Raw genomic sequence first — 17,178 nt, forward strand, 5'->3', positions numbered from 1 at the left:
TTCACCCTGAGGACTGAAACCTCAGTGGAAGCTGCAGGTTTTTCCTCACCCAGCCATTTCCCTGGAATGAATGAACCCCAAAACCCAGGAAAAATGAGCCAGAGTGCTGCCAGCTGGGAAATTCTCAATTCTTCAGCTGCAGAACTGCAGGGGCTACAAAGAGCAGCTCCCCGCAGCCTTTTGTGCTCTTAAAAGGTGGAAAAAGGAAGAAATCCTCACCTGTGAGGGTGAGGAACAGCTGGAACAAGGTGGGACGGGGCTGGGGACCTGTCCCTGATGAGCTTTAACCTCCCTCCAACCCAAACCATCCTGAGACTTTCATTTCCAAATTGCAGAATTTCCAAATTGCATTTTCATTTCCAAATTGCAGAATTTCCAAATTGCATTTTCATTTCCAAATTGCAGAATTTCCAAATTGCATTTTCATTTCCAAATTGCAGAAAGCGCTTTCAAATTTTGATTTCTGCTTCAGACTCATCCCAGTGCCGAGGTCAGAGGAGCTGCAGGGCTCTCCTTACCTTGAACATGTTGTAAATGAGATCCACGAGTGCCCAGAAGAGCAGCCCCGAGCGGTAGGTGGAATATTCCTTCACAGCCTTGTCTGCCAGTCTGCCAGAAGGAAAATGCTCTGTGCTTAAATCACTTTTATTTTTGGGGAGGTTTTGACAACATCCAGAGCCCAGCAGTGCAGGGAATGGCTCTGGCTGGTGTTTTGGAGGTGATTTTCTGAGCTTTTCAGGCTCTCAGTGGTTGGTTTGTTTCCCCAAAGCCTTTTGGGATTTTGGTTGTTTTTTTTTTCCTCTCAAGGACTGTTTTGTAAATAAAGTTTTGGTTCCCAGAGCAGGGGTGCACAGATGTTCTGAATGTGTTTTCTCCTGTTCCACCAGTGGGAACAGAGAGGTGCTGTTTTCTTTTATTAATTTCATTTATTAATATTTTATTAATTTATTAAATTAATTAACTTTATTAATCTTCTATTAATTTATTAAATTAATTAATTTTAGTAATATTTATTAATTTATTAAATTAATTAACTCTATTAATCTTTTATTAATTTATTAAATTAATTTCTTTTATTAATATTCTATTAATTTATTAAACCAATTAACTCTATTAATCTTTTATTAATATATTAAATTATTTTCATTTATTAATTTATTAAATTATTTTATTTTATTAATTTTTAATTTATTAACTTAACTTTATTAATATTTTATTAATTTATTAAATTCATTTTAGTAACGTTTTATTAATTTACTAAATTAATTAATTTTATTATTTTTATTAATTTAATTAATTTTATAAACACCCAATAAAAGGGGCTAAAAACCCCTCAAAGGAAAATTTCTGCTCCTTTGAGATGAAACCTCGGCTGTTGTGATTGAATCCACGATTTTATTCCAGCAGCACCTGGAATTCTCTCCGAGGGACAGGTTTGCCACTAAAACTTTCTTCAACAGGAAGGAAATGAGCACAGAGAGAGGAAAAAAAAAACAATGTACAGCCCTGGCTGGTGTGTTCTCTGCTGGGAAAACAGCAAATTCCTGCAGGAATTCCCAAATCCTTTGTGCTTCCAACTCATGAAAACATTTCTGCAAGACTCTGAGGGAAATCTCAGATTTCAGATTTCTGAAGAAATGGAGAGATTTCTATTCAATATCCCCTTGGTTATTCTCCTGCCAGGAAAGGAGTTCTCCTGGAAATCCAGCAGCTGGCTTTGGAGCAGCAGGAATGCCCTGAAAGGTGCAGAGCTGCAGCATTAATCACCAAACAGGTTCTGGCAAGGTGGAACCTTCCTGCCAGCAGCTCTCATGGCTTTGGAATTCTCCTGCCTCTGCTCCTCAGGTTCATCTGCCCCATCATTTCCAGAGCTTTGGAAAAAACAACGTAAAAAAGTCATTTTTTATACACCCAGGACCAGCTCAGCTGCTGCTGCTTCGAGTCAGGGGGTCCCAGCTGCAATCAGCCCCAGATTTGGGGGGAAAAATGAACATTTTGCTGCTCTTATTAAAAGGTTCCATTTGTGTGTGTGCCCTTAAAACAGAAATCTTAGTAGGTGGCAGCCTGCTGGGGCAGCTCAGCTTAATTATTTAAAGGAAAACCAATTAGTAAAGGTGACTAAATTTCCATGGGATGGAGAGCAAGACTAATTCTGGCCTCCCAAATAATGCAAGAGGGATTTTTCTTTTCATGGGAATGGCTTGGATCTAATTGGAGTCCGCTCCTTTCATTGAAAACCAAAAGGTTCTTGGTGGTTTAGGGGTGGTGGTCACGTTCTGGAGCACGGAGGAGCTGCTGGGTTTCATTCCTGGACACAAAAACCACACGTGGAAGCTTTGCTTCCTCTCTGGAGTGTTTTAGAAAGGTGACAGTGAAAAAGCAAAGGGAAAAAACAGAAAATAAGTATATCAAAAGGGGTTTTTTTCCCTCCCAAATTCCAGATGAAAGCTGTGCTGAAAAACACATTTTTTAGGCAGGATTTGTGGTTCAGTGACAATCAACACTGGATTCAATCTGGAAATGATGTTTACAAAACCAGAACAAACCCAGGACTCGGATCCACTCTGCTAATTTCACCTTTTACAGAGGAATTGTTTCCAAAACAAGGGAGGTGCTGAGCATCTCCCCCTGCCACCTGTGGCACCACCACTCCTGGCACAGCCAGAAACCCTTTTTTGGCTCCATTCTCCCCAAATCTTTGTGTGAGCCCAGCTGAGGAGCTGGATGGGCAGGGAAGGAGTGGGATTTGCTGCTTTGGGAAGAGGGAATGCTCAGCATTCCTGCAGGATTTACAGGGTTTGGATCACCAGCGGATCCTCAGCTTTTTGGAGATGCTCTGGGGTTCCTGCAGTGACTCCTGAGAGGTTCTGGGGCTCCTGCAGTGACTCCTGAACCTTCTGGAGATCTCTGGGGGTTCCTGCTGTCACTCCTGTCCCTTTCTGACTGTCTCTGGTGTTCCTGCAGTCACTCCTGTCCCTTTCTGAGAGTCTCTGGTGTTCCTGCAGTCACTCCTGTCCCTTTCTGAGAGTCTCTGGTGTTCCTGCTGTCACTCCTGTCCCTTTCTGAGAGTCTCTGGTGTTCCTGCAGTCACTCCTGTCCCTTTCTGAGAGTCTCTGGTGTTCCTGCAGTCACTCCTGTCCCTTTCTGAGAGTCTCTGGTGTTCCTGCAGTCACTCCTGTCCCCTTCTGACTGTCTCTGGTGTTCCTGCAGTCACTCCTGTCCCTTTCTGACTGTCTCTGGCAGCAGTGAGTCCTTGAGTGTCCCCAGCCCTCACCCTGCTGTTCTGGGAATGGAGCTGCTCCCAGACAACACCCTGAATGTGGAATGTTAATTTTAATCCTCTGCATGCAGACATCACCCTGGTGTCACAGCCAGTGCCTTCCTCTCTGCCTCAGCCCACGAATTCCAGATATTGGCACTGATCTGCGGAGCGTTTCACCAGCCCTGATCCTGATTCTCCACAAGAATAAATATCACAGACCTTGGAAATGAGAATTGCCACATTGCCATTTCTGAGAGGCTTTGTGCTCCCCTCGTCTGCAGAGATTAAAAAGCCCTTGAATAAACCTTGCCATAATTCCCCAGTGCTGTCTCCCAGTGTGTTCCCCTGGAATTCCAGAGCTTGGATGCTTTGGTTGGAAGTTCCTGGCCCTGCCTGTTCCAGTGTTGCTTTTATTCCAGCTTGGGTGAGGAACACAACATTTAGGGAGGGTTTAAAAAGCAGCAAACCCGCCCTGGGTGGGGCTGGAGCTCCAGGACATCCCCTGGATGTGTCAGACGCTCCAGGATCCACATTCAGGATCTGGAATTCGGGAACAGGAGCCAGGGGAGTTTGGAAGCAGCACAGGGATCAACAGAGCAGCTCCTTTCAGGGCTCCCTCCCTTCTCCAGAGCTCTGGGTTTGTGCAAGCGCGACGTAACGACTTTATCAAACACCTAATTAATGTCATCAGCCGAAGAATGCCCTCTAAGGCGACTCAGAATAATAATGAATTGATTCCTAATTATGACAGCTATTTCAAATCATCCTTTCACAAACTGCAACTCCCTTTCCCTCTCTGGAAATATTGTGCCTTTGTCAGGCAGGCACAGCCACTTATTCCTGTGCCTCAAGTTCCTGACAGCTGCTGTTGATTTTTTCCCTTTTCAAAAGCAATGACATTTGAGTTGTGTTTCTGTTTTCCTGTTTGAGGGAGGCGGGAGCAGCGATGAGCAGGGCCCAGGGTGAGATTGCTCAGGGGGGCAAACAGGGAGAGGCACAGCTCAGACACTGCTCACGGCCAGAGCCGCTGCAGCGCTGACCGGAGAGAGAGAGGGGAAAGAGTCCTGTCCATGGATCTGCTCGGTGACACCAGGGGTGACGGTGACACTGTGACAGTGACACTGTGACAGTGACAACAGGGGTGACGGTGACACTGTGACAGTGACACCAGGGGTGACAGTGACACTGTGACAGTGACACCAGGGGTGACAGTGACACTGTGACAGTGACACCAGGGGTGACAGTGACACTGTGACAGTGACAACAGGGGTGACAGTGACACTGTGACAGTGACACCAGGGGTGACAGTGACACTGTGACAGTGACAACAGGGGTGACGGTGACACTGTGACAGTGACACCAGGGGTGACAGTGACACTGTGACAGTGACACCAGGGGTGACAGTGACACTGCTCGGTGACACCAGGGGTGACAGTGACACTGTGACAGTGACACCAGGGGTGACAGTGACACTGTGACAGTGACACCAGGGGTGACAGTGACACTGTGACAGTGACACTAGGGGTAACGGTGACACTGTGACAGTGACACTGTGACAGTGACACTGTGACAGTGACACCAGGGGTGACGGTGACACTGTGACAGTGACACCAGGGGTGACAGTGACACTGTGACAGTGACACCAGGGGTGACAGTGACACTGTGACAGTGACACTGTGACAGTGACACCAGGGGTGACAGTGACACTGTGACAGTGACACCAGGGGTGACGGTGACACTGTGACAGTGACACTGTGACAGTGACACCAGGGGTGACGGTGACACTGTGACAGTGACACTGTGACAGTGACACCAGGGGTGACAGTGACACAAACTGTGACAGTGACAACAGTGGGGTGACAGTGACACTGACTGTGTGACAGTGACACAGACTGGGTGACAGTGAAACAAACTGTGACAGTGACACCGACTGACAGTGACAACAGTGGGGTGACAGTGACACGACCTCTGTGCCAGTGATACAAACTGTGTGCCAGTGACATGAGTGGCTCTGTGACAATGACACAAATGGCTCTGTGACAATGACACGAGTGGCTCTGTGACAATGACACAAATGGCTGTGACAGTGACACAAACTGTGTGCCAGTGACACGAGTGGCTCTGTGACAATGACACAAATGGCTCTGTGACAATGACACAAATAGCTCTGTGACAATGACACAAGCTGTGACAGTGACACAAGAGGCTCTGTGACAATGACACGAGTGGCTCCATGCCCGTGACCTGTGTCTCTCTGTGACAATGACCCGTGTCTCTCCGTGCCCCTGTGCCCACCCAGGGGACGGGGACTGACCTGCTGGCCCCTCCCGGCGACACCACGCGCGCCTGGGAGGTGACGAGGAGCCGCCGCAGGATGTCCCCACGGATGTCCCTCCACCTCTCCGGGGGACAGATGTGCAGGGCCAGCACGGTGTAGTAGTGGGGCCCGTCCACCTCGAAGGCGCTCTCCACCCACTTCTCCCGCGGCTGCTCCAGGAAGCTCTGCAGGTTCTTCTCCTCCCGCGACGTCGCCCGGGTCCTGCAACACAAGGGGAGCCTCAGGGCTGCTCCAGAGCGGGATCAGCTCTGCCCCCAGCAGCTCTGGGTGCTGCCCATGCACCCTGCTCAGGGACACCAGCTCTGCCAAAATTCAGCCCTGATCCAGGACTGGATACCAGTGAACATCCCCATTGTTCCCAAATTCACCCCTGATTCAGGACTGGATACCAGTGAACATCTCCAGCTGTTCCCAAATTCATCCCTGGTTCAGGATTGGATACCAGTGGACATCCCCAGCCTTTCCCAAATTCACCCCTGGTTCAGGATTTGTTCCCAGTGGACACCACCAGCTTTTCCCAAATTCATTCCTGTTTGAAGATTTGATCCCAGTGGGCACCACCAGCTGTTCCCAAATTCATCCCTGATTGAGGATTTGTTCTAAGTGAACACTGCAGCTTTTCCCAAATTCCCCCCTGGCTCAGGAGTGGCTCCCAGTGGAGCAAACACATTTTCCTTGGAGCTGTGGGCGGCACTGGAGGTCTGCCAGGCAGCTGCCACTGCCCCAGTGCAAGACAGCACCACTGCAGAGGTGCCACCTCCCACGGGACACCACACAGCCACACCTGGATCCATCCATCCAATTCCTCTACTGCAGAAACAACCCCTGGGAAAACACAGCCCAAATTCAAACCCAAAAGACCCTGTCCTTTACTGCAAAATTATATAAAATATTTTCTCTTTTTCCTCCTTTCCCCCAGAGCTCCAGGAGTCCTGACAGCCCAGAACTGACAGTGCAAACCACGAGTTGCAGGAGACTTTGGGAAGTTGCATCACACTTTACCACGTCTGTGGCTCTGCTTTTTAAGTGAGATAAACTCTCCCTGTCGGGTCTCAAGCAGCATCCCAGCAGATGAAGCTGGGAGCTCTTTTATTTTCTCTATTTCATACCAAAAATTCTGTCTGGGAAGTAGAGAAGGCTTTTTTTTCCACTTCTGCAGCCTAACAAGGTGAAACAAACAGTCCCATTTATTTGTCTCCCAAAGGACTGGGGAAACAATAGCACAGGGATCTGGAGATAGATATTAAAAACAAAAGATAAATTGTATTACAGCCAAAACCTTGATCAGTGCCAGGCAGGAAAGTGAGAGGGATTTCACTGCACTGCATTTGGAGTGACCTTGGTGTGTATTTTAATATTTATACCCTCATCTAATTAGTATTTCTTACTCATATCTAACTCCTCAAACAGAGGATGTACATGGGAATCTCATTTTTGCAGCTGATGCACCCCAAAACATCTGGGCGCTCACAGATGTGGCCACGAAACCTCAGTGCAGCCCCAAAGCTCTGCTGTTTATCGGTAAAAAATAATAATGGGAACCCCAAAAAAATAATTAAAAATATCAGGAAAACCTGGTGGACCTGAACCCTCCTCCAGGATGTCAAATCTGGAAACAAAACTGTGTTATTTGAATCCTGAATAAAATGATATCAGGGTTAAGTTTTCAGCTAACAATTACCTCACTGCAGTGTCTCTTCTGCCTGCTCAGGAGAAAATTAAGCTGGCAGAGTTCCTTTGATGTAATAACCCTGTTGCTCACCCCAGAGGTAATAATTACATCCAGAATGGAAAGAGAAGCTAATTCCCAATTGCTTTTTACTCAATAGGGTTCCCTGTTATCCAACATGTCCAGGCCTCGCTCCCAACAACATAAATCCTTAACAACCTCCTCAGGATGCTCAACCCCTGATCCTCCCAAAAAACTGGGAGCGCTTTTGGGAGGGATTTCCCATCCCTGCTGGGAGCAGAGGACGGAGCAGGGGCCAGGGGAGGGTGGCACTGACGTGTTGAGCACGTAGAGCACGGTGTGGATGATGTAGGGGATGAGGTGGATGTTGCTCTCGCGGCCGCCGCCGCCCGTGTCGACGCTGAACGACTGCTCCATGGCGAAGCGCAGGAACAGCAGCTTGATGTCGTGCACGTTGAGCTGGTAGGTGGGCTCCCTCTGGCCTGTGCACTCCTGGAGGTACGTGTTGTGTCTGCAAAACAGCAGGGATGCTTCACGCGGCTCCTGGTGCACGGCATCCCCAAAAGGACGGCACAGGAAAAGCTTTAAAGAAGGAGCAGCCCACCCCTGCTGCCTTGGATTGACCTCCCCAAAGGGAGGAGTTCAGCTCACTGACAAATCCAATTCCGTCTGCACGTGTCTGTCCTCTCATCAGTGCTGTTTTCCCAGGACCTGGGATACAGCTGGAATGCTTCCAGCATGTTAGCCCTCTCGATTGCGCAGAATCCCGAAATCCCGCAATGATTTGGGTTGGGAGGGACGTTAAGGATCATTCAATCCCACCCCCTGCCACGGGCAGGGACACCTCCACTGTCCCAGGGTGCTCCAAGCCCCGTCCAACCTGGCCTTGGGCACTTCCAAGGATCCAGGGACATCCATATGGGTGCTGTGTGCCAGGGCACAGCCCTTCACAGGGGAGAATTCCTGATCTACACCTACCCCTGTCAGGTTCACAGCTCCTGATGTGACATTAGAAACCCAGCACAACGTCAACCAGAATCCTGACAGCAGCACCTCCATCTGCTCCAGAGAGCTGCTCAAGTACCTCAGCACCATCCAAGAGGAGCCTGGAAATCTGCACCAGGGAATCCACTGGGGCCAGAAGGTTCCTTTTGTACAGCAAGGGCTCACACATGAATCAACACTGCATCCTCAGCAGTACCTGGGGGCTGAGGAGGCTCTGAAATGATTTACACCGAGCCAAGGTGTCGCTCTATTAGGAACGGCTGGGAATGAGCAACACAGACTCTCATGGAGTCACTTAGGAGAATATCTCTAGTTTATTACTTCAGGCTTGTTTTATAGACTGATACGTGGAAAGTACAGAAAGGAAACTCTTATTGGTTAGTAAATCACTACATCACCATCATTGGTCAGTGGGGCACACCACCCTCTGACTTTCTCCTGCAAAGAAAACAAGGGACAGACAATCTGCACCTGGCACGGCTGTTTTCTGTCTCTAAGGATTGTTTTAATTCTTTCTCATGTTTTTCCCAGGCTAGTTTCTCAGGCAGGACTGAGGAGCTATGCGGCCTGTAATTTCCACAGGCACTCTGGTTCAGATTTAGCATCCATACCAAGGAGCAAACAGACACCTGCACTTTTTTAGGGGGTGGTAGAAGCTGGGATGGCTCAGCTCCACCAAGACTCGGCCGCAGCACCTCTGCCGCCCGGATTTCAGCGGGGTGTGTGGCCGGGATGTGACTCACCCAGCTGGGGAAGGAGCTGGCTGAACTCACCGTGCCAAGCACGTGGCAAAAGCAGACTCTGGCACGTGGGGCCCCCACACGGGCAGGAGCCCGTTGCACTTGGTGTTGGCGTTCTGCAGGGCCGCGCTCTCCCACTCCTCGCGGCCCCGAGCGAGCCTGCACGGACAGAGAGAGAGAGACACAGCACACCGGGCAAGTCAGGAGGATGCAGGTTTTTGTCTAAGGAAACATCCCAAAAATGATAATTCCACAGCTTCTCTCAGTGCTGGAGACTTGGCAGAGTCCAGGCCTGAGCAGCGGTAAAGCAGACCCCGACGGAGGCTGCAAAGCGATCAACAACCCACCCATCCCGAGTTCCACGATCCCAAACCACCTGGAAAGGCCTGGAAAGGTCTGGAAAGGCCTGGAAAGGTCTGGAAAGGCCTGGAAAGGTTTGGAAAGGTCTGGAACGGCCTGGAAAGGCCTGGAAGGGTATGGAAAGGCCTGGAAAGGCCTGGAAGGGTCTGGAAAGGCCTGGAAAGGCCTGGAAGGGTCTGTAAAGGTCTGTAAAGGTCTGGAAAGGCCTGGAAAGATCTGGAAAAGCCTGTCAAGGCCTGTCAAGGCCTGGAAAAGCCTGGAAAAGCCTGGAAAGGCCTTGAAAGGTCTGGAAAGGCCTGGAAAAGCCTGTCAAGGCCTGGATAGGTCTGGAAAGGCCTGGAAAGGTCTGGAAAAGCCTGGAAAAGCCTGTCAAGGCCTGGAAAGGTCTGGAAAGGTCTGGAAAAGCCTGTCAAGGCCTGGAAAAGCCTGGAAAAGCCTGTCAAGGCCTGGCTGTGGGCAGCACGTACCTGACAGCTGCCAGGTGGCAGTCGTAGTGCACGATGTTGAAGTGAGACACCGTGCTGTAGCCCTGCTGCTTGCGGGGTTTGTTCTCAAACTCCTCGAGCGCCACGCGCTTGGTGAAGGTGTAAATCCCCAGCACCTTGGTGGGCTGCAAGGACACACAGCTGGCTCAGCAAACACTTCTGCTCCCTCCACACTGCACTCAGTTCAGCCTCTCCCAGCCCCAAGCCTGTGTTTTTCCAGCTTTCACTGAAAACACACTTCCACTTCCCAGCCACCTGTGCCATTACTGAGCTCAAGAATCAACCTGGAGAATTCCTGATCTTCCAGCACTTGGGCAAACAGATACTCACAAGTCCCCTTAGGAGCTGAGAGGGCTCTGAAAATGTGTCTCCCCTCTCCTGGAACTTGAATCCCCCCTCACCTGGAACTTGAATCCCCCCTCTCCTGGAACTTGAATCTCCCTTCACCTGGAACTTGAATCCCCCTTCACGTGGAACTTGAATCCCCCCTCACCTGGAACTTGAATCCCCCCTCTCCTGGAACTTGAATCCCCTCTCACCTGGAACTTGAATCCCCCTTCACCTGGAACTTGAATCCCCTCTCACCTGGAACTTGAATCTCCCTTCACCTGGAACTTGAATCCCCCCTCACCTGGAACTTGAATCCCCTCTCACCTGGAACTTGAATCTCCCATCACCTGGAACTTGAATCCTCCCTCACCTGGAGTTTGAATCCCCCCTCACCATTACCTGGAACTCTTAGCTCCCACTACCCAGAACTTTTAGCTCCCATTAGCTGGAGATTTTATCTCCCATTACCTGCAACTTTCAGCTCCCACTGACTGGAACTCTCAGCTCCCTTACCTGGAACTTGTATCCCTCCCGGCAGATGCAGCAGGTCAGTCCTGGTTCCTCTATCAGCTCCTCCATCTGCTTAAGCAGCGCAGTCTTGGTCACCACCTGGCCCTTCTCATTTGTCTGCAAGAGAGAAAAGCTCAAGCAGGTTAAAAAGACTGACAAACCACACCACGGCCACCAGTGGCACGCCCATCCCATCTCCCAGCAGCTCCAGGAGTTCTGCAGTATCCACCAATAAATCACTTTATTGTGAAAAACCACTAAAACCGCTTCCTGCTGAGGAATTTGAGGTCCCTGAAGGACCAGAGCACCCAGCCATTACCGTCATGCCCAGGGTGCCCAGGGCCTTCTGCCTCATGGCCATGGCCATCCTCTTCTTCTCGGCGCGCGTCTCCTTCCGCGCGGCGTCGATCTTCTTGTTCACCTCAGGGTGCTCCCTCAGCGCCTCCAGGAGGTTCTCAGCCAGCGTCCCAATGCCCTCGTCACTCGACACCTGCTCCAGTTTGTGCAGGTTGGTGATGGAGTCTGTTCCTATCAGCACCTGGAGGGGATGGGGACAGCGCTCAGGAAAAGGGGGCTCGGGGTGGTGGCTGTCCCCTCTGATCCCACGGGGACAGCGCTGAGCTGCAACAAGTGCTCCTTCCTTTTTTAATGCTCTAAAAACTGAGTGTAAAACTGTGTGTCAAACTGTAAAACTGTGTGTAAAACTGTGTAAAACTGTGTAAAACTGTGTAAAACTGTGTAAAACTGTGTAAAACTGTGTAAAACTGTGTGTAAAACTGTAAAGCTGTGTGTAAAACTGTGTAAAACTGTGTGTAAAACTGTGTCAAACTGTGTAAAACTGGGTGTCAAACTGGGTGTCAAACTGGGTGTCAAACTGGGTGTTAAACTGTGTAAAACTGTGTAAAACTGTGTAAAACTGTGTAAAACTGTGTAAAACTGTGTGTAAAACTGCAATTTGCCTCTCCACTGGTCATCACCACGAGCTCCGAGAGGGATGTTGGATAAAACATTTATTTTGTGATAAGGTGTTGTTGTATTGATGCCTTCAAACACCAACAATCGGGTCCTGAGGAGTTTATCAGTCATTACCTTCCCTTCAGATTGGTGTGTCAGTCTCACACCACACAGGAGGAAATGTTGAAGTCAGAACCTCTGACTTTTCCAGCTCAAGGCATCGAGACAAAGACACAAAGTCGTGTTCCCAACTGTGGGACACACAAAACTCAGGGGATGCTCTGCAAAGGCACAACTTGCCCAGGGAATACCTGAACAGCTTCCACACCTGTGCCTGCTTTGAGATTCCCAACATTCTTCTAAGCTCAGCAGAACTGGATTTTCTCTTTAAGAGAATTCCCTTCAGCCTAGAACATTCCAGCAGAGGAAAGCTGGGAGCAAAACTGCGCCAAGTACGGTGAGGATGCAAAACAAAAAATCAAAGTAGATCGATCAAACCAACAAAAAATCAGTGTAGAACCAACTCTGAGAGGAATTAATCCTCAGATTATTATTATTCCAGCCCCAGAGCAGAGTGACACGTCCCTCTGGCCTCACCTGTGTTGCAGGGTGCTGCGTGGCGAGGCCTCGGAGCAGGCGCAGGATAAAAGGAAGTGCAGGTCGAGATAAGAACCTCTTCCATATGTCTGCATCCAAACTGTGTGGGAAACAAAAAAAGCCTGCAGCTGAGGGGAGTGTCCCTGCCCTCCCTGATCAGCTCATTAATGAAGGGACAGTCACACTCCCACGCTGTGCACTGTGACAGCTCTGGGATTTGTGTTCATCAGCTGGCACCAACAGCAAAAACTCAGCTGCTGCACAAAACAGACAAGGATTGAGATATCCAAGGAATCAGCTTGGATGGGTATCAGATGGGAAGGTTTCAGGGTTTTTAGCTCATCCCTATCTGTGCAGAGCTGCAGCACAGCTCTGAGTGCTCCTCATGGATTTCTTGGGAGACTGTGGTGACAGGATGAGGAGGATGTCCAGGACAGCCACACACATCAAACACTGACTCTTACTTCTTTGCACTGGGAATGTGCTTTTTCATGTAATCCAGGGCATTCTGTGTAATCCCCTTCTGCAGGATGAGATCTTTCAGCTGATGCCCGTTGCTGTTGTTCTTTATTCCTGCTGCTATTTTACAGAAACAATCCAGGAAAACTTTATCATCTCCACTGTGCTCCTCATCATACCTGAACAAAGAGAAGAAATGGTAACTCTGTCATTCTCACTGAATGATGCACCAGCTCAGAGACTCAGAAACTACCCAGCCACATCAAAATACTCTCTGAATACTTCCTCAGTATTACTCTCTGAATACTACAGCTCACACATTTCTCCCCAAAATGCCTTAGAATTGAAAAAGGAAATAAAGCTGAAGCCTGGAGTATCCCCAACCAGGAAACAACAGCAGAGATGTGCCAGCACAACCCCCTCCAGGTGCTTTGAACCGTGCCAACGTACTTATCAAAGTTACAGTAGGGCTTGAAGCGATCCACCAGGATCTGCATCTTCTCCATCTCCCCGAAGGACAGGTAGGGGATGATGCGCAGCAGCCCCTGCAGCACGCTCAGGTTGGAGCGCACAAAGGTGCTGTTGATCTGGTCCAGCAGCATCACCAGCTGGTCCTTGTCCCCTGTCAGGAGGAGGTTGCCCTGTGAAGGAAAAGCAGCGGGATTTATATCTGGGAATAAATGTGCTAAAGGGAATTCTCACTCTGGGAGCTACTGAAGTTGTGAGAGGTAAAAATAAAAGCCAGCCTCGTTCCCAAAGCTCTCTTTGGCTCTACCGACCCCTCCAGCTGATCCCTGGCTTATTCCACCTCCTGTTCAAGCATTTTCCAGCCAAAAGTCTAATAATTCCAACCCAAAGCACACCAGATTCCTGTCCACCCACAGCTTCAAAAGATGAGTGAGAAGCACTTCTTGTTCTCAGCCTAGCTGAGATACAGTTTTATTCTCAATTAGCTGCAAAATCAATCATGTTTTCAACACGTACAAAAACACTCCAAAAAACAAGGCCAAGCTGTGTCTTTTCTTGTCTCTCCCTGGCCTGTGGCCCGAAGCAGGAAAGGCAGGGATCCAAGCAGTGCCTAACAACCCTCGCCAAGCCGTGCAAGACTCATCCTGACGCAGCCTCGCAGTGCTTTTGGTCCAGGGCCCTCCTCGAGCCCTTCCCCAAGGCCTGCTAAGACCTGCCACGAGTGTAACGAGGGTCAGGCTCCAGCAGCACTCCCCTCCTGGAGCAGGGGATGAATCCCAGGGAAAGGACAAGGGAGCTCACCTTGTCCTCGCTCAGAGGTTCCGCGTTGGATTCATCCAGGATGATCTCCATGATGCTGAGCACTTGCTCTGCCACCGCGGCTCCCCCGCTGTCCTTGCTCTCCTGCTCGGCCACCAGAGCCTGCAGGAGATGGGAGTGCTCAGGGGAACTGCTGTGGGGTGGAAGGGGCACTGGAACAGCAGCAGGGATTGGTTTGGGGTGGGAAGAGGCACTGGAAAACCATCAGGAGATCGTTTAAGGTGGGAAGAGGCACTGGAACAGCAGCAGGGATTGGTTTAAGGTGGGAAGAGGCACTGGAACAGCAGCAGGAGCTGATTTGGGGTGGGAAGAGGCACTGGAACAGCAGCAGGGATTGGTTTGGGGTGGGAAGAGGCACTGGAACAGCAGCAGGGATTGGTTTGGGGTGGGAAGAGGCACTGGAACAGCAGCAGGGATTGGTTTGGGGTGGGAAGAGGCACTGGAACAGCAGCAGGGATTGGTTTGGGGTGGGAAGAGGCACTGGAACAGCAGCAGGAGCTGATTTGGGGTGGGAAGAGGCACTGGAACAGCAGCAGGAGCTGATTTGGGGTGGGAAGAGGCACTGGAACAGCAGCAGGAGCTGATTTAGGGTGGGAAGGGGCACTGGAACAGCAGCACTGGAACACTGCCCCCCACACTCCCACCCATAGCAGATGAGGAATGTCCAAAGGACAATCTGCAGCGCCAGCACACCAACATTTCCCATCTCCAGTAACTGCCACGAGTCAGAAAAAGCTTAAATTCATTGGAAACCAAGGAAAAGCCACTTGTGGAAGTTGAGGTTGCCCTTACCAGGTTGAGAGTCCCCAGCATGACATTCAAAGTGTTCATCTCTGGCTTGACCAGCTGCTGCCGGTTGATTTTCACCTTCACACAGTAACTGAAGAGTTTTAGCAGCACCTACAAAATACAGCAAAGGGATTCTCTGTGGTACCTTCAGAACGAGGCAGGGACTTTGCTGAAACTCAAGTAATAATTTAATACAATAATCTGGTCTCCAGACTCGTGGGATACAGTACACCCCAGGTTTTTACATCTGCTCATCTGTCTTTGGTTTTCAGGTAAGGCCAAGGCAGAAAACCCCTCCAGCAAGAACAGGATTTAGTCTTAGCAGCTCCTCAGGTTCTGCACATCTCAAGTTTTGTAAAGGATTGTTAACCAAGAGGAATGGGAGAGGGAAATGCTCCAGCTCAAGGGAGATTGTCTCAAGCTCAATTTCCCCCCGGTAACTCCTGAGCCCAGAGCCAAAGGGACACTCACGGTTAAGAGGTGCCGGCCCTGCTTGAAGTCCTTGATGCCAGTCAGTCTGTTGAGCATGCACTCCAGGCCTCCACACGGGGCCATCACCCCTGCCATCTTGTACACCTCTTCCTCATCCTCCTCCTCATCTGCGGGACACACACCGGGGGTGAGCACACGAGCGGCACAGCGGGACACGGAGAGCAGAGCAAGCAGACATGAGAGCAGAGCAGCACACGTTCACCAGCAACTCAAGTCACTTCAGTTGTTGAATTCAAAAAGAATTAAGAGCAGGAGTATGAAGAAGGGCTGGGCAGAATGGTCCCCAGTGCTCACATCTGAGGCACAGCTTTAAAGCGCTGCTAAAATCCTCCTTCACTCGAGGTAAAGCAGGTAAACGCAGCAAAAGCAACGTCAATCAACTTTAAGCTCACTGCTGTGAGGATAATAATGTCACTGCTCTGCAGCAAACCTCAGATTTCAAATCTAATCCCAGCTTTCAGCAGACAAATGCATTACCAGTGGTGGAGTCGAGGGACTCGATGAATTCCTCCGTTGCATCTCCCAGTAACCCCCGCATGCGGTAAATGATCCTCATGGGCTCCCCCTGCAAGAGCAGAGATTTTTATTAATTCTCCTCTCTGCACACAAGTTCTGATTTCAGTGTGGACACTCCAGCCCCAGCTCTGCCTGGTGCTGTTGGTAACACAGGGAAATCTTTCACTCCCTCGTTCTCCCCTTGCTGAGGTGAATTAAAAACAACAGCAGAGCCACCTGCAAAAACATCACTAACTCATCCCCAGCTTTTCCTGGCGTTGCCAATTAATTGACAGGCTGGTAATAAACAGCCTCTTCCTCCTTCCACCTCCTCCAGGTTTCCTTTGGCACCAGTGAAAGATGCAGCCAAGGAAAATGGGTTCATCTGCAGAGGAACATCTGCTTTCCATGGCAACCCCTCCTCCCAGGCACAGCACACCTGGGAAACACAGGGAACAGCCCAGGAAATGAAGCAGGACAGGTTAACTGGATGAAAGCTCTCAAACAGATAAAATCTGCAGTGAAGGCAAAAGGAAGAGGAGTAAAAGGCAATTTAATGAGCTTTCAGTAGGACAGTACATCACTGGAATGACACAGCCAAGAAGATGCTTTTACCCTGAGAAAGGGACAGTTTTCCAGATGCATTTCCAGCTGGAAACACTGACAGCACATCACGAAACTTTCCATTTTTAATCCATAGGTCTGAATAAAAAGCAGAAAAGAAAAATCCCAGATTTGGGAGCAGGAGACCTTGCAAGAGAAAACCTGTCAGGGATCTCGCTAAGCCTAATGTGGAATAAGCAGTGCTTAATGTCACAGCAAATACATAAGCACAGGGAAAGCCCCGGGGGGAAAATCTGCTCAAAGGCCACGCTGAGGACCAGCAATTAACACCACAGGGGCCCTGGTAAAACGGCAGATGAACAAAAAAAGCCACTGAGAGACAAGGGAAACAAAAAGGGGCCTGAGGTTGCGTTTCTTGTGCGCCTGTCGCTCGCAGGGAACGCAGGAGCTGCGGCTCCAGGAGGTGCTCACAAAGGAAGACAGATGAAAGCTGTTCATCCACGGGAATGCTGAGCAAACTCTGCCTTTCAGCAGCAGAGCTGCATCCCAGGAGAGCTGCACGGCTGCTCCAGCATCCCCGGCATCCCACGGGCTTCCACCGGTGACTCCAGCAGAATTCAAATCAGAATTCAGATTAACACCAGCACCTCACCTCCAACTCAAAATATCAGATTAACACCAGCTCCTCACCTCCAACTCAAAATATCAGATTAACACCAGCTCCTCACCTCCCTTTCCAAGCCAAAATATCAGATTAACACCAGCACCTCACCTCCAACTCAAAATATCAGATTAACACCAGCACTTCACCTCCCTTTCCA

General features: G+C 49.8%; 1 protein-coding gene across 6 annotated transcripts in view; it reads right to left on the reverse strand.

Annotated features, from left to right (window-relative positions):
• The window catches only part of UBR4 (ubiquitin protein ligase E3 component n-recognin 4), an 88,706-nt gene that overhangs the window by 1,335 nt on the left and 70,193 nt on the right, over nucleotides 1-17,178 (reverse strand). For 5 of the 6 annotated variants that reach the window (XM_088066480.1, XM_088066479.1, XM_088066478.1 and 2 more), the window contains 14 exons: nucleotides 15,776-15,863; nucleotides 15,278-15,405; nucleotides 14,810-14,917; nucleotides 14,000-14,119; nucleotides 13,181-13,371; nucleotides 12,736-12,909; nucleotides 12,272-12,371; nucleotides 11,040-11,258; nucleotides 10,724-10,837; nucleotides 9,863-10,005; nucleotides 9,069-9,194; nucleotides 7,607-7,801; nucleotides 5,577-5,801; nucleotides 519-609 (listed from right to left, as the gene is read on the reverse strand). In XM_088066480.1, the coding sequence (XP_087922606.1) occupies nucleotides 519-609; nucleotides 5,577-5,801; nucleotides 7,607-7,801; nucleotides 9,069-9,194; nucleotides 9,863-10,005; nucleotides 10,724-10,837; nucleotides 11,040-11,258; nucleotides 12,272-12,371; nucleotides 12,736-12,909; nucleotides 13,181-13,371; nucleotides 14,000-14,119; nucleotides 14,810-14,917; nucleotides 15,278-15,405; nucleotides 15,776-15,863 (2,022 nt within the window). The remainder of the gene's footprint in view (nucleotides 1-518; nucleotides 610-5,576; nucleotides 5,802-7,606; nucleotides 7,802-9,068; nucleotides 9,195-9,862; nucleotides 10,006-10,723; nucleotides 10,838-11,039; nucleotides 11,259-12,271; nucleotides 12,372-12,735; nucleotides 12,910-13,180; nucleotides 13,372-13,999; nucleotides 14,120-14,809; nucleotides 14,918-15,277; nucleotides 15,406-15,775; nucleotides 15,864-17,178) is intronic. The other variant, XM_088066481.1, reaches the window with a different exon arrangement.

The sequence above is a fragment of the Pseudopodoces humilis genome, chromosome 24, assembly GCF_049639895.1.
Source record: "Pseudopodoces humilis isolate 2021_Gansu_Grassland_sample_001 chromosome 24, ASM4963989v1, whole genome shotgun sequence".
In the NCBI taxonomy this organism is placed as follows: Eukaryota; Metazoa; Chordata; class Aves; order Passeriformes; family Paridae; genus Pseudopodoces; species Pseudopodoces humilis.